Source organism: Prionailurus viverrinus, chromosome C1, assembly GCF_022837055.1.
Source record: "Prionailurus viverrinus isolate Anna chromosome C1, UM_Priviv_1.0, whole genome shotgun sequence".
Lineage (NCBI taxonomy): Eukaryota > Metazoa > Chordata > Mammalia > Carnivora > Felidae > Prionailurus > Prionailurus viverrinus.
The window spans coordinates 21,397,013-21,410,429 of record NC_062568.1 but is presented as its reverse complement, the minus strand read 5'-3'; the positions used below and the strand labels follow the sequence as shown (position 1 = coordinate 21,410,429).

Here is a 13,417-nt window from a genome sequence, read left to right as displayed (position 1 = left end):
TAGTATTTTCATTGGCCCAAGCATGTAGGATTAGTTATTGAGCTTTGGACTCAAATTCAAAGGCATTTTTTTCCTCAAGCACAGAATCTATTTTTGGTTTTTGCTTTTTATTTTTTAATGTTTTTTTTAATTTAACATTTGAGACAAATTAAATATGCTGGCTCTCTAGGAACATGACCAATTCTGGACTCTTCATATTCTTCATGGTACCTTATAAAAAGTAAGCATTCAGTAAATATTTACTGACTTAGTGTATTACCAAGGAATTTTAGAGTCTCAATACCTACTTTTTGTTGAAACTTGGAATCTAAAGATATTTGTATTTTCAAGTATATATATTTTTTCTTTTGAACAGATTCCATTGTGCTCACAAAATCCAGCACTTGCATATGGAGAATCTACGTGGCACTTTGGCCTACTTCAGCAATCTCAACGCTTCCAGACATTTTTGGATTGCATTGGGCTTTTTTTTTTCTTTTTTTCACATTAAAGAAATTCCAATGGAGTAGGTAATGAAAGAGATCAGTAGACCTTTTATAGGTTACTAATTAAATTCAGTCATCAACTAAAATTAACAGAGAAAGGCAGCAGAAGGAATGTTTAACCACACAGTGATGGAGCTCTGTATCTCAGGCTGTTCTTCCTAGCATGGCAGAGAGGTCTTGAAACGGCAATGCTTAAGCCTCACCTCTTACAGGCCCCAAGCCTAATGAGTAAGAGTCAAATAAGTTCACTAGCTTAAGACCAGTTATTTAAAAAACAACAACAATAAAATGAAACAAAGCAAAAAAGAAAAAAAAGAAAAAAAAAGAAAAAAAAAGAAGCACCTGTTTTATCTGCAAAATCAAGACTCAGCAATACACACACATAAATACACAAATAAAATAGCTTAATCCGAGGATATAAGAAACACCATTAGAGTGATTTTTTTTCCTATCAAATCAAAATCTGTGCACTGCAACCACATAACCCCTAATGTGTCTAATCAGCCTTTGATGCTATCTACTACTCTATCTCTTGTTAACTTATGAAAAGTTCTTTCCTTGTATCTCTGGGGTGAGAAATAGCAGTCTAGTTTAAAAGTTCATACAATCTTTGAACTAACAAACCGGCCAAGAAGGGGATTATTATTCTTGAAAGGAAATATAAGTCTCTCAAATTGAAACCAGGGGTTTCAAATAAGCCATCAAGCTACAATTTTTGCTTGCTACTGACCTGAAGGAATCGCCTCTAAGAAAACACAGAGCAAGACTTACTCTGCACTCTAATCTTAAGTCATGTGGATGGGTGACCCCTCACCTCATGTATCTTCCTTAGAACCCGAACTAGACTAGACAAACTAATCCACTACATGTTTACATTTCCAGCAGTGGTTGGAACAACACACTTAAGTATAAAAATAGAGACATTCATTATGATTTGACTTTCTTAGCATTGTGAATATTGTGAATAAGATGGATTAATATTATGAATAAAACATGAAAATGCACAGAAAAAAATTCCAGGGATGATTTAATTTGTGCTAGCATAACTCAGTGTTTACTTCTGATTTCATGACTACACAAAGATAAAAAAAAAAAATCTGCTTTTGATTAAGGCTCGTTTGAAGTAGTTCTGAAAGGATATACCAAAATCCAAGTCCAAGGATTGCCAAAAAATATATATATAAATAAAATCATTTAGTTACTTCGCGTCTACATTCCCAAAGAAAGGAAAGCCCTAGTTGTTGCTGAGTTTTTATAAAGGTTGTAAATTATACACACCCTGTGATTAAAGCTTTCTGAACTAATTTTACAGAAAATTAGCAGATTATATCTATGCTGCAGCTTCTGTTCTTAATTTAACTTAACTAAAATGTTTATTTTCCTCATTAAAGACCATAAATGTATCAAATGTTTCCAATTATGTTTGCCAAAATGATAAATGTCAAAGTCAGTTTGAATACTAATTTGATAATTTTCCCTTTAGATAGTATTTACATTAAAATTAGAATAGAAAAAGTTTTTTTTAAGTTTATTTATTTTTGCAAGGAAGAGAGAGTGTGTGTGTGCAAGGAAGCAGCAGAGAGAGAGGGAGAGAGAGACAGAGAGAGAGAGAGAGAGAGAGAGAGAGAGAGAGAGAATCCCAAGCAGGCTCTGCACCATCAGCACAGAGCCCAATGCAGAGCTTGATGTGGGGATTGATGTGGGGCTTGAACTCACCAACCATGAGATCATGACCTGAGTCAAAGTTAGACACTTAACCAACAGAGCCACTAGGAAAAAAAAAAAAAACGAACCAAACCAAAACAAAACAAAAAACAAAAAAACCTAGAAAAAACTAAAAAAAACTAAAAACAAAAACAAAAAAATCTAAAAACTAGAAAAAGTTTTTAGAAGCCCATAGCATCCACATTCTCAGATTCAGAACTAAACCAGACCTGTCTCCATATAGTAAAACTTCTTTAAGTAAGTTTTATAAACTGAAAATATTGTTAAATTAGAGGAAAGGTTTATTTTCTAGAGTGATGACGAGAAATGTCAAGGGGAAGAGGGAAAGAAGAGATTATGGAAGTGGAGAAAGAAATGTAGAAGAGGATGCAGCCTACTGAGAAACCAGTACTGCTTCAAACTAATAACAAGAATATTCATGTGTAAGAGAGTAAAAAAGGGTGCATTTAATTTCTTTGGAAGGAAATAAAAATTATATCTGGAAAAAATTATTACTTTTAACTTGTTTTTTAGAGAAAATAATCAAATGCTTAAGATATGACAACTTAGATATTTTTCATGTGCAAATTTTTTCCTAAAGTGCCTTTTTTTTCACCTTTAAAAAGTGATATTTTTAAAAGAAGACATATAAATGACCAACGGTATATGAATAAATGCTCACTGTCACCAATCATCAGGCAAATACAAATCAAAACCACAAGGAGATATCACCTCACACCTGTGAGGATGGCTATTAACAAAAAACAAAGGCCAACAAGTGTTGGTGAGAATGTGGAGAAATTGGAACCCCTGCACACTGTTGGAGGGAATACAAAACAGGGCAGCTGTGATGGAAAATAGTATGGAGGTTCCTCAAAAAATTAAACAGAACTACCACATATCCTAAAATTCCACTTCTAGGTATTTATTGCAAAGAATTGAAATCAGGACCTGCAAGCAATATTAGCACTCACATGTTCATTGCAGTATTATTCACAATAGCCAAGATGTGGAAACAACCTAAGCGTCCACGGACAGACGAATGTATATGGAAAATGGAATGGAATACTAGTCAACCTTCAAACAGAAGGAAATTCTGCAATGTGTGACAACTTGGATGGACTTGAACATTCTGCTACGTGAAATAAGCCAGTCACTGAAAGACTAATACTACATGATTCCTACCTATAATGAAGTATCTAAAATAGCCGAATTCACAGAACCTAAGAGGTATGATGGTTGTCAGGAACAAAGGAAGGGGATAATGGGGAATTATTAATCAATGGGCATAGGGTTTCAGTTAAGCAAGATGAATAGGCCTTAGAGATCTGCAGCACAACGTTGTACCTACACTTAACAGTACAGCATGGCAGGGTGCCTGGGTGGCTCAGTTGGTTAAGCATCTGACTCTTGATTTCGGCTCAGGTCATGATCTCACAGTTCTTGAGTTCAAGCCCTGCATCAGGCTCTGTGCTGATACTGCAGAGCCAGCTTGGGATTCTCTCCCTCCTCTCTCTCTGACCCTCCCCTGCTGACATGCATGTGTACTTTCTCTCTCTCTCTTTCAAAATAAATAAACATTAAAAAAAATACAGTATGCGACACATAAAAATTTATGAAGACGGTAGATCTCATGTTAAATGTTTTTGCCAGGGTAAAATAAAATAAAATAAAATAAAATAAGATAAAATAACTAATAGCCAATGCAAATTAAAGGAAGAATAATAACCTATTTTCTATGCATTATGTTAGCACAAAGTTTAAAAAGCAAGAACATTCATAGTTTAGGAGGATAAGTTATCCTCAGACTTTTTTCATTTGAGTAAGAGTTGCTACTAACTGGAGAAAATGATTTGGCAATGTATTAAAATTTAAAATGTGCATATTTTTGAAATAGCAATACTACTTTTGGAACTCTGTCCCATTGTAATCGAAAACACATGTATCTAAGACAAACGCATAAAGGTGTTCTGTCGCAGCATTCATTGCTTGTCATAGCAAAAAAGTAGAAATAACCAGATTATGGTTAACCAATAAAATACAATATTCAACTATAACAAAAGTGATATTAGTCCTTCTGTAAAACGATTCAAATAAAGCCAAGTTTTATTATATACTGATCTCTTCCCTTTCTTTAAAAGCAATAAAATCCTTTCTTTAAAAGGTTATCAGGTGGGCTGATAACCTGAAGCTGTTTCATCTGGTTGAACACACTCTGTAGTCAGCTGACAAATGCAAAGATTTTGCATCTCTTTTCCCTCTACACTCAATGCACAAAGTACAGTAAAGAAATTTTCCTTTTTCTTCACATCATCCAGAAGTGTGTACCACAACAACCATACTCACTTTGTAATCGGGTACTCCCACATGTATCCCCAGGCTCCATGGAGCTGGACACAGTCATAAGCTACAGTGTTTTGTAACTCACTTGCCCTGGATGACCAAAATAAAAAGCAAAAAAGGAACATTTGAAATGGGTTTTCGCGAGGTGCTTCACAATCAGGAAACAAATAATTTATGACTGTTTAAATACATACATTTATCAAACAATTACAATTACACATATTAGCCAACAAGAGAAGACTGATATAAATTACATATGCAATAAACTTCTGGAAAGTTTTCATGTAATGAATACTTTCTGCATCAGTTGGTTCTGGCTGGGTTTTTGTTAAAGCTAGAAATAAAAAGTGGAAAGCATAGTCTATTAGGTTTTGGGCTACTTTAGGCTTGAGAAGGACATAATAAAAACTTGAATTTTGCATATTTATTTAAATTCTCCATATAATCTCAGTTAAATGTATAGTTATACAGCCATCCATTTTCTTTTGCCTTGTGATATGTCTTTTTCTCCAAAGATGCCACTTCTACCCGAAAGTTGCAATTCTGAATTTCAGTAACTGTGAAAAAAATTTTTTAGAGTTTTTCAGAAATAAACTGAAAGTAAAAGTAAAAACCTAAAAAGTACTATTAAAGTACATACCATCATATAGGAAACTTTTAAAAGATTACTTGGGTATTATTATTCCCAAAGTATATGTATATTAATATGAAATACTTGAGAAATATTCTTGTTTGGTCTCATCACAGTAATTTTAACTACCATTAAAATTCATAAGATAACTGGTAGGGATTTTATTCATCTCAACATAAAAATATAAGTTCAAAATTCTTTTCACCCCATTTTTCTTTTTTTTCTTTTTTAATTAGAGATTCCTTTTCATGTTTATTTAGTTTTGAGAGAGAGAGAGAGAGAGAGCAAGCAGAAAAGGGGCAGAGAGAGAGGGAGACACAGAATCTGAAGCAGGCTCTACGCTGTCAGCACAAAGCCTGACATGGGGCTCAAACCCACGAACTGTGAGATCATGACCTGGGCCAAAATTGGACACTCAACCAAATGAGCTACCCAGGCATCTCATTTTTCCCTTAAAAAAATTTTTTTTAAATGTTTATTTATTTATTTTTGAGAGACAGACATAGTGTGAGTTGGGGAGGGGCAGAGAGAGAGGGAGACACAGAATCCAAAGCAGGCTCCAGGCTCTGAGCTGTCAGCACAGAGCCGGATGTGGGGCTTGAGCCCACAAATCGTGAGATCATGACCTGAGCTAAAGTCTGGCACTTAAGCGACTGAGCCACCCAGGTGCCCCTCTTTTTTCTTTTTTTTTTTTTAACCTCTGCCCACAACATGGGACTTGAGCTCATGACCCTAAGATCAGGAGTTGTATGTTCTACTGACTGAGCCAGCCAGGGTCCCCTAAAAGTATTTTTCAATAATGGGAAACCTAAAGCAAAAGTAAGAATAGACACATTTGCCTATTTTAAATAATTTTTAACTCTCAGCAATAGCCAAACTATGGAAAGAGCCCAAGTATCCATTGACTGATGAATGATAAAGATGTAGTATATTTATATAATGGACTATTACTCAGCCATTAAAAATAATGAAATCTTGCCATTTGCAACAACGTGGATGGAGCTAGAGAGTATTATGCTAAGCGAAATAAGTCAGTCAGAGAAAGACAAACACCATATGATTTCACTCTTATGTGGAATTTAGATACATGTGGGAAACAGATATACATATGGGAAGGGGGGAAAAAGAGAGAGAGAGAGGGAAGCGAACCATAAGAGACTCTTCATGATAGAGAACAAACTCAGGGATCGATGGAGGGTGGTGGGTAGGGGATGGGTTAAATGGCTGATAGGTATTAAGGAGGGCATTTGTTGTCATGAACACTGGGTGTTACATGTAAGTGATAAATCACTAAATTATACTCCTGCAATCAACATTACACTATATGTTAACTAATTAGAATTTAAATAAAAATTTGGGAAAAAAATAAAATAACTTTTAACTCAAGCCATAAGACAGGTGAGGATGTTTCTAAAAAGTACAGCAACAATATAATGATTAACAGGTAAGACTCAGGAGGCAACAATATTTGGAATTCTATAAATTTTTGTATTTGGCAAGTATTTTAGTGAAATATTCACTGGGTATAACTAGCTGCTTCCTCTCCTTCAATGTGAAGTAACAGTATGTCTAGAAACTTGGTGTTTTGTTTTTTTTTTCAACGTTTATTTATTTCTGGGACAGAGAGAGACAGAGCGTGAACGGGGGAGGGGCAGAGAGAAAGGGAGACACAGAATCGGAAACAGGCTCCAGGCTCCGAGCCATCAGCCCGGAGCCTGACGCGGGGCTCGAACTCCCGGACAGCGAGATCGTGACCTGGCTGAAGTCGGACGCTTAACCGACTGCGCCACCCAGGCGCCCCTAGAAACTTGGTGTTTTTAAGAACAATGAGGTTAATAGCTATCTGAATATTTCTTTTTCTAAAAATACCTTGCCTAAAAAATTTTTACACTTTTCCAACTAGTCACAGGATTTGCTATAAATGTAAATGTAAAATGTCTCCCCCTAAAAGAAGTTCCCAGTAATTCCACATCAGTTCCACCCTGCCAGTTTTATTATTTTGGAATCATTTCATAAAGAACTATTCTGCATACTTCTCCACTCTAGTTCTGACTGAACTGAACACAGGTTAATGAATAATGACAGGAATTTTCTTCTAAGTTATTTTTGGGCTAATGAGATATGAGAATGTTTGTTTTTAAAACAGAGGAAACCAAGCCCATTTTCAGTATCTGATTTAAACCATGTTCTTGCATCTTAAAATAAACAAAGGCCTTATAGGAGTCTCTTTTCAATTAACTCATCTTTAATACAATTGCTAGTCATCTTTAATACAAATGAAAGTTCTTTCCAAATTTAATAGGACACTTTCCCTTTCACTTAATAGAGCATGTGCAACTTCTGATTGGATAATCAATTTTTCAGAAATTTTTCTTAGATCTGGACACATTTTAAAATCAAAAATGGAGTCTAATCTACTCATTTCAGAGATATCAAAATGTTGGCCCAGAGAGAATTATTAATATTTTTAAGTGTATTTATTTATTTTGAGAGAGAGAGAGAGAGAGAGAGAGAGCACAAGAAGAGGAGGGGCAGAGAGAGAGGGAGAGTGAGGATTCCAAGCAGGCTCCAAACTGTCAGCATAGAGCCCAACTCGGGGCTCAAACTCATGAACCGTAAGATCATGACCTGAGTCAGAATTAAAAGTTGGACACTTAACCAAATGGTCACCCAGGTGCCCCAACCCAGAGAGAATTAAATTTAATTATAGTTATTTAATGAAAGAATTGGGATTCAATCTCAGGACTCTAAGTGATACTGTTCTTTTGTGGTCTCACTATACTGCCACTCATCAGATAATTTGAAATTAAACTACTACTTGAATGAGTTAATCAGTCATCCTACTTCAATACCTTAATATCTTACTCTCTTTTTTAAATGTTTATTTATTTTAATGTTTATTTATATTTGAGAGAGAGAGAGAGAGAGCATGCACGCATTAGTGGGGGAGGGGCAGAGAGAGAGGGAGACACAGAATCTGAAGCAGGCTCCAGGCTCCGAGCTGTCAGCACAGGGCCTGATGTGGGGCTCAAACTCACAAACTATGAGATCATGACCTGAGCCATTAACTGACTGAGCCACCTAGAGGCCCCAAATGTTTATCTATTTCTGAGAGAGAGAGAGAGAAAGAGAGAGACAGAGACAAAGTACAGAAAGCGTGTGTGGAGTTGGGGAGAGGCAGAGAGAGAAAGGAACAGAGGATCCAAAGGTACCTCTGTGCTGACAGCAGAGAGCCCAATGCAGGGCTCGAACTCCCGAACCTTGAGATCATGACCTGAGCCGAAGTCAGACTCTTAACTGACTGAGCCACCCAGGCGCCGCAATATCTTATTCTCAATTGCAAGCTAAAAGTTAAATCAACTTGAGTAATTTTTAGCGCACTATAAATAGGCTTAATGGGACCTTTCAGCGTTTTTTAAAAAGTTGGTTCCTACTGTTAGTTTTCATTTTCACAGCCTTCTTCTTTTAAGACCCTCAAGGTTGAGTTTAAAGTTGGAAGAATTCCATAACAGTCTATGCAAACACCACATTTTAATTACTGAGGCACACATACCAATATTTCGCCATGGCAGCAGTGGCAGAGTCCAGACGTTTCTTTTCATGCAGCTGGAGACAGCTGTCCACAAAAGCTCTGGTTACACAAATGTGTGTTTTTAATTCTGCCAGCTTATGCTGCACTGTCTTGAGTTTAAAAGAAATGAAAGGGGGAAAAAAGAAGTGAGCATACTAAAAGAGCACATTTTTAGTCACCTAGCATATCTAAAATTATATATTAAAAGACCTTTAGAGCAAAACAAAAGTGGAATTACTGTTTGTTTGTTTGTTTACTCTCCAAAAGAGGCAAATATTAACTAAACGGCTTAAATTTAAAACCCACAATACTCATCACCACTAAGGAAAGTTGTACTAGAAGATGGAAAAAAAAAAAAAAAGAGTAAATGATAAATAACATCTCATGTTTTAGATTAAAAAGTTTAGCCCATTTAGGGAAACTGCTTGACAACCAGCATGACTTTAATAGGTGAGCACCATCTTGTGGTATAGTCCTTTAAGTACAGCTGTTAAAAACACCTATTTTCCTCTGGAATCTAAAACCATGAAGAATTTCTCTCTCTCTCTCTCTCTCTCTCTCTCTCTCTCTCTCTCTCTCTGCCTGTCTCTCTTCTATTTTAGAGAGTGAGAGTGAGAGAGAACTGAGGAGAGGGGCAGAGAAAGAGAGAGAGGGAGAGAGAGAGAAAATCTTAAGCAAGTTCTATGCTCAGCATACAGCCTGACTCAGGGCTCCATCCCACGACCCTGGGATCATGACCTGAGTCAAAATCAAGAGTGGGTTGCTCAACTGACTGAGCCACCCAGGCACCCCCACATCCTTTTTTTTTAAGTATACATATTTTTTAATTAAGTATATATATTTCTCTATTCTGATTCTTTGTTCTAGAGTAAAATAACAAAGTAACAAGCTGGAAAGACGACATTAAAAACATTAAACATTATTTTATATTGGGAAGTAGTTAATCTAGATCTATAGAATGCAGTAGAAGAACGACATCAGCACTCAAGAGATCAAAGTCGTATCCTTCAGCCTCTTCCGCCTGTCTCCACCCTCCCCCACTGACCCCCCTCAATAGCTAGTCTCTAACTTGAACTGAATGGTCTGGAATGGTCAACAATGTCAACATATTATACTTTCTCTTGCCAGCCACAGACAACCTATACCAGCCTTGGAAATCATTCTATCTAGACTATTCTCAAGTGTTCTTGACTGCTTTCATTTCAATCAAATATTTTTACATTCCAGATTCTTGGCTCCCACACCTTAAATTCTGAGTTTACATTTGGTCTCTTTGGCACCAACTTTTGAACCTCCTTCAGGAAACTGACTTGGATTTGACATATTGACTTTCCACTTTGAGTAACTCCCCAAAATACACCCCATTCTAGTTGACCTCTCAAGTTCAAGGCCCAGGACTGGTCAGCTGGCTTTCCCTTCCTTATGAAAATACAGGCAGAAACAGAGTTTTGATCATTCTGCTATGAGATTTATAAGTGAGACCTTCACTGTGGCTAAAAAAAAGCATGGAAGTTAGTGAAAAAGGTTGCACAGTTCAACTCAAACAAGACATTAATATGCCACACCTATGTACTGGCAAGTTCAAACCCAAGATTGAGTTCCCAATAGGAAGGCTTCAGGGACCAGATTCTCATGAGGATGCTGGCCCTGCCTGCCATTCATACTGGTTATAGCAATTCTCAAACCACAAAACTGAACCTTTCAACATCATTGTAGTGGGGACAGTTTGGGAACTTTCCATTTCTAGAAAAGGAATACAATAAGACCGTGGACCAGGCAAAACCAGGGTGTCAGGAGGAGTAGGAACTCTGAGGGACAGATTCCTCAGAGGTGTATCAATATAACTACCATACTAATGAAAAACCCAATTGACTGCCTTTCCCTTGGCTTTATTCCATCCTGTTCTAGAAACAGACAATATAGCTGGCACCTAATGGTTCTAAAACCAAACAGTAGGATGGCTGATGCCACACATTTTCCACCTCTGTATCCTGGCCTCTAATTCAGAACATGCTGGGTCACATCAAAACTTTCTTCCCCTCTCACTCTTTCCTTACATTGTCTATCTCCCTTTCTATCCATTTATATTTAATTAGGCCAAATCTCTACACAATAAATCAGCACAGAGTTTCCCACTTCTGCCAAGATTACTCATAGAAAATCTAGAGATAGAACAAGAAAAAAAAAGTGGGGAAATATTCTATACATTGAAAACAGATGAGTATATATTCCCTCTGAGCCGACTCCTGGCTTCGTTCAAGGACACCAACCATGATACTTCATTTGGAAGATAAGGGAGAATCTGACAAGTGTCCAGATAGTTTTGTCCTCTCCCTATTGTGATGGCACACTTGAAAATTTATGTGCTATTTACAGTATGAAGGAATCAAGATCTCTAAGCCCAATTCCCTTCCATGAGAGCTGTTTTTCTGGGAATTCTGGGAGCTTCCAGAAGCTGAAGTTAAATTTTAGACCAGGATGGGCTCATTTAGAACTCTTTCTTTTAAAAAAAAATGAAAAAAAAATTTTTGTTTAATGTTTACCTATTTTGAGAGAGAGACAGAGACAGAGAGTGAGCGGGGGAGGGGCAGAGAGAGAGAGAGGGAGACACAGAATCTGAAGCAGGCTCCAGGCTTCGAGCTGTCAGCACAGATCCCAATGCAGGGCTGGAACCCAGGAATCATAAGATCATGACCTGAGCCAAAGTTGAACGCTTAGCTGACTGAGCCACCCAGGCGTTAAAGAACACTTTCTTTAAGTCGCTTAGTGAGGTCCACAGGTTTGAAGAAATTAATGCCTCCAAGAGTACATAATTTACTCTCTGGGGATAAGCAGATTATATTTGCATATTCTTGGCATCACATTGGGTGTTACTATATAAAATTTGTCTGGGTTCTTTACCACAGACATTGTATCTAGCTCTCAGAAATTATTGTGTAATGGGTGGTGGCTAATAATTGTACCACACATTATTAGCAAGGTGTTTTTTGTGAATGATCAACACTTGTAACACTACTTTTAAACATTCATTACTAATCGCTAATAGATAATACTACAGCTAGCATTTAACTAAATTCCTCAAAACTTACTAAGTGTATCAGATCAAGTCTCTTTCAGAGTTCTGAATGACATTATTTTCAGAATCATGGAATTATAGAATTGGAATACACTTTGGAGAGGTTATCCAGCCCATATTCCATTTAAACAATACTGTTAATTGTACTGTAATATATTATGATTCAAATATAAAATATAACATCTTCAGTTTGCTACCTAATTTTATAATTAACCCCACACTCAAGGTCTTAAGAACTGGATAATTACATTTTGGAGGAATGCAAGGAAGAAGTATCATTTTTTTTTCCCTCTCCTATCCTTTTCATAATATTCTGTGCCCTTAGACTAAAGAGCACATCCCACACAGGAAATAACTAAAGTTTGTCTTAGAAAAGAACATTACATTTTCACTTCATCGCCCATGGGTGAGGGAAGTGAGGAAAGAAAAAAGGTCTATCTACTTTCAATTTCTGGGTAGTAAAACTAGGATAGGAGTTAAGAGTGTACGTTCCAGGACCGCCTGAGTGGCTCAGTCAATTAAGCGTCCAGCATCGGCTCAGGTCACGATCTCAGGGTTCGTGGGTCCCAGCCCCGTGTCGGGCTCTGTACTGACAGCTCGGAGCCTGGAATCTGCTTCAGATTCTGTGTCTCCATCTCCTCTGCCCCTTCCCAGCTTGTGCTTTGTCCCTCTCTCTCTCTCTCTCTCAAAAATAAACATTTGAGGTGTCTGGGTGGCTCAGTCGGTTAAGCATCTGACTCTTGGTTTTGTCTCAGGTCAGGATCTTCCAGGTTTGTGGGTTCGAGCACCTCATCGTTGGGATCTGCGCTGACAGCAGGGAGCTTGCTTGGGATTCTGTCTCCCTCTCTCTCTGCCCCTCCCCCACTCACGCTGCCTCTGTCTCTCTCAAAATAAATAAATAAACCTAAAAAATAAACATTAAAATTTAAGAAAAGATTTAAAAAAAGAGTGTAGTTTTCAGAGTTATAATGTCTGTGTAATCTTGGGAAACTTGCTTAACCTCTCCACGCCTCAATCTCTTCATCTGTAAAATGAAGGTAAAAAGAATGCTTATAAAGAGAGTTGTGAAGAAAAAAACAAGATAATCCATTTAGCACAGTGTCTAGTACATGGGAACAATGTAACAAATCAGTCATTATCATTATTTAATAACTGAATTTTACCATTTTATTATCTATTCCATGGAAAAATCATAAGATTTGACATCAAATATATCCATATTTGAATGAATGAAAAGGAATAAAAATCTTATAATAATTGCAACTTAAGTATGGTTAGGTCTCCATTCTACAAAGAAAATGATTTTTTTGTGAAATGCACCGAAATGGTCAGAAAGGCCCCAAATGTTCAAAATTCAAGCATAACAAAGATAAAGGAAACTGAATAGTTAAACGACTGTAAAATGACATTTGGCTAAGTATAATACAACATTTAAAGGTCTTCTATTTCATATTAATAACTGGAACAATAGTGTACCAAGCTCTAGAATAGGAGGTGTAAGCATATATTGGTCATTCATATTCTTTGAATACATTCCTAGATTGACTATGAAAATATTCAAAGATCTTTATTTCAGTAAAGCAAAAAGATTAGAAGAAATATCCCAG

At 36.8% G+C, this 13,417-nt stretch overlaps 1 protein-coding gene across 1 annotated transcript in view; it reads right to left on the bottom strand.

Annotated features, from left to right (window-relative positions):
- ACADL (acyl-CoA dehydrogenase long chain) overlaps positions 1–13,417 on the bottom strand; it is a 51,569-nt gene that overhangs the window by 1,538 nt on the left and 36,614 nt on the right. Inside the window, exons 9-10 of the mRNA XM_047870101.1 lie at positions 8,717–8,844; positions 4,536–4,622 (exon numbers count right to left, since the gene is read on the bottom strand). Coding sequence (XP_047726057.1) covers positions 4,536–4,622; positions 8,717–8,844 — 215 coding nt within the window. The remainder of the gene's footprint in view (positions 1–4,535; positions 4,623–8,716; positions 8,845–13,417) is intronic.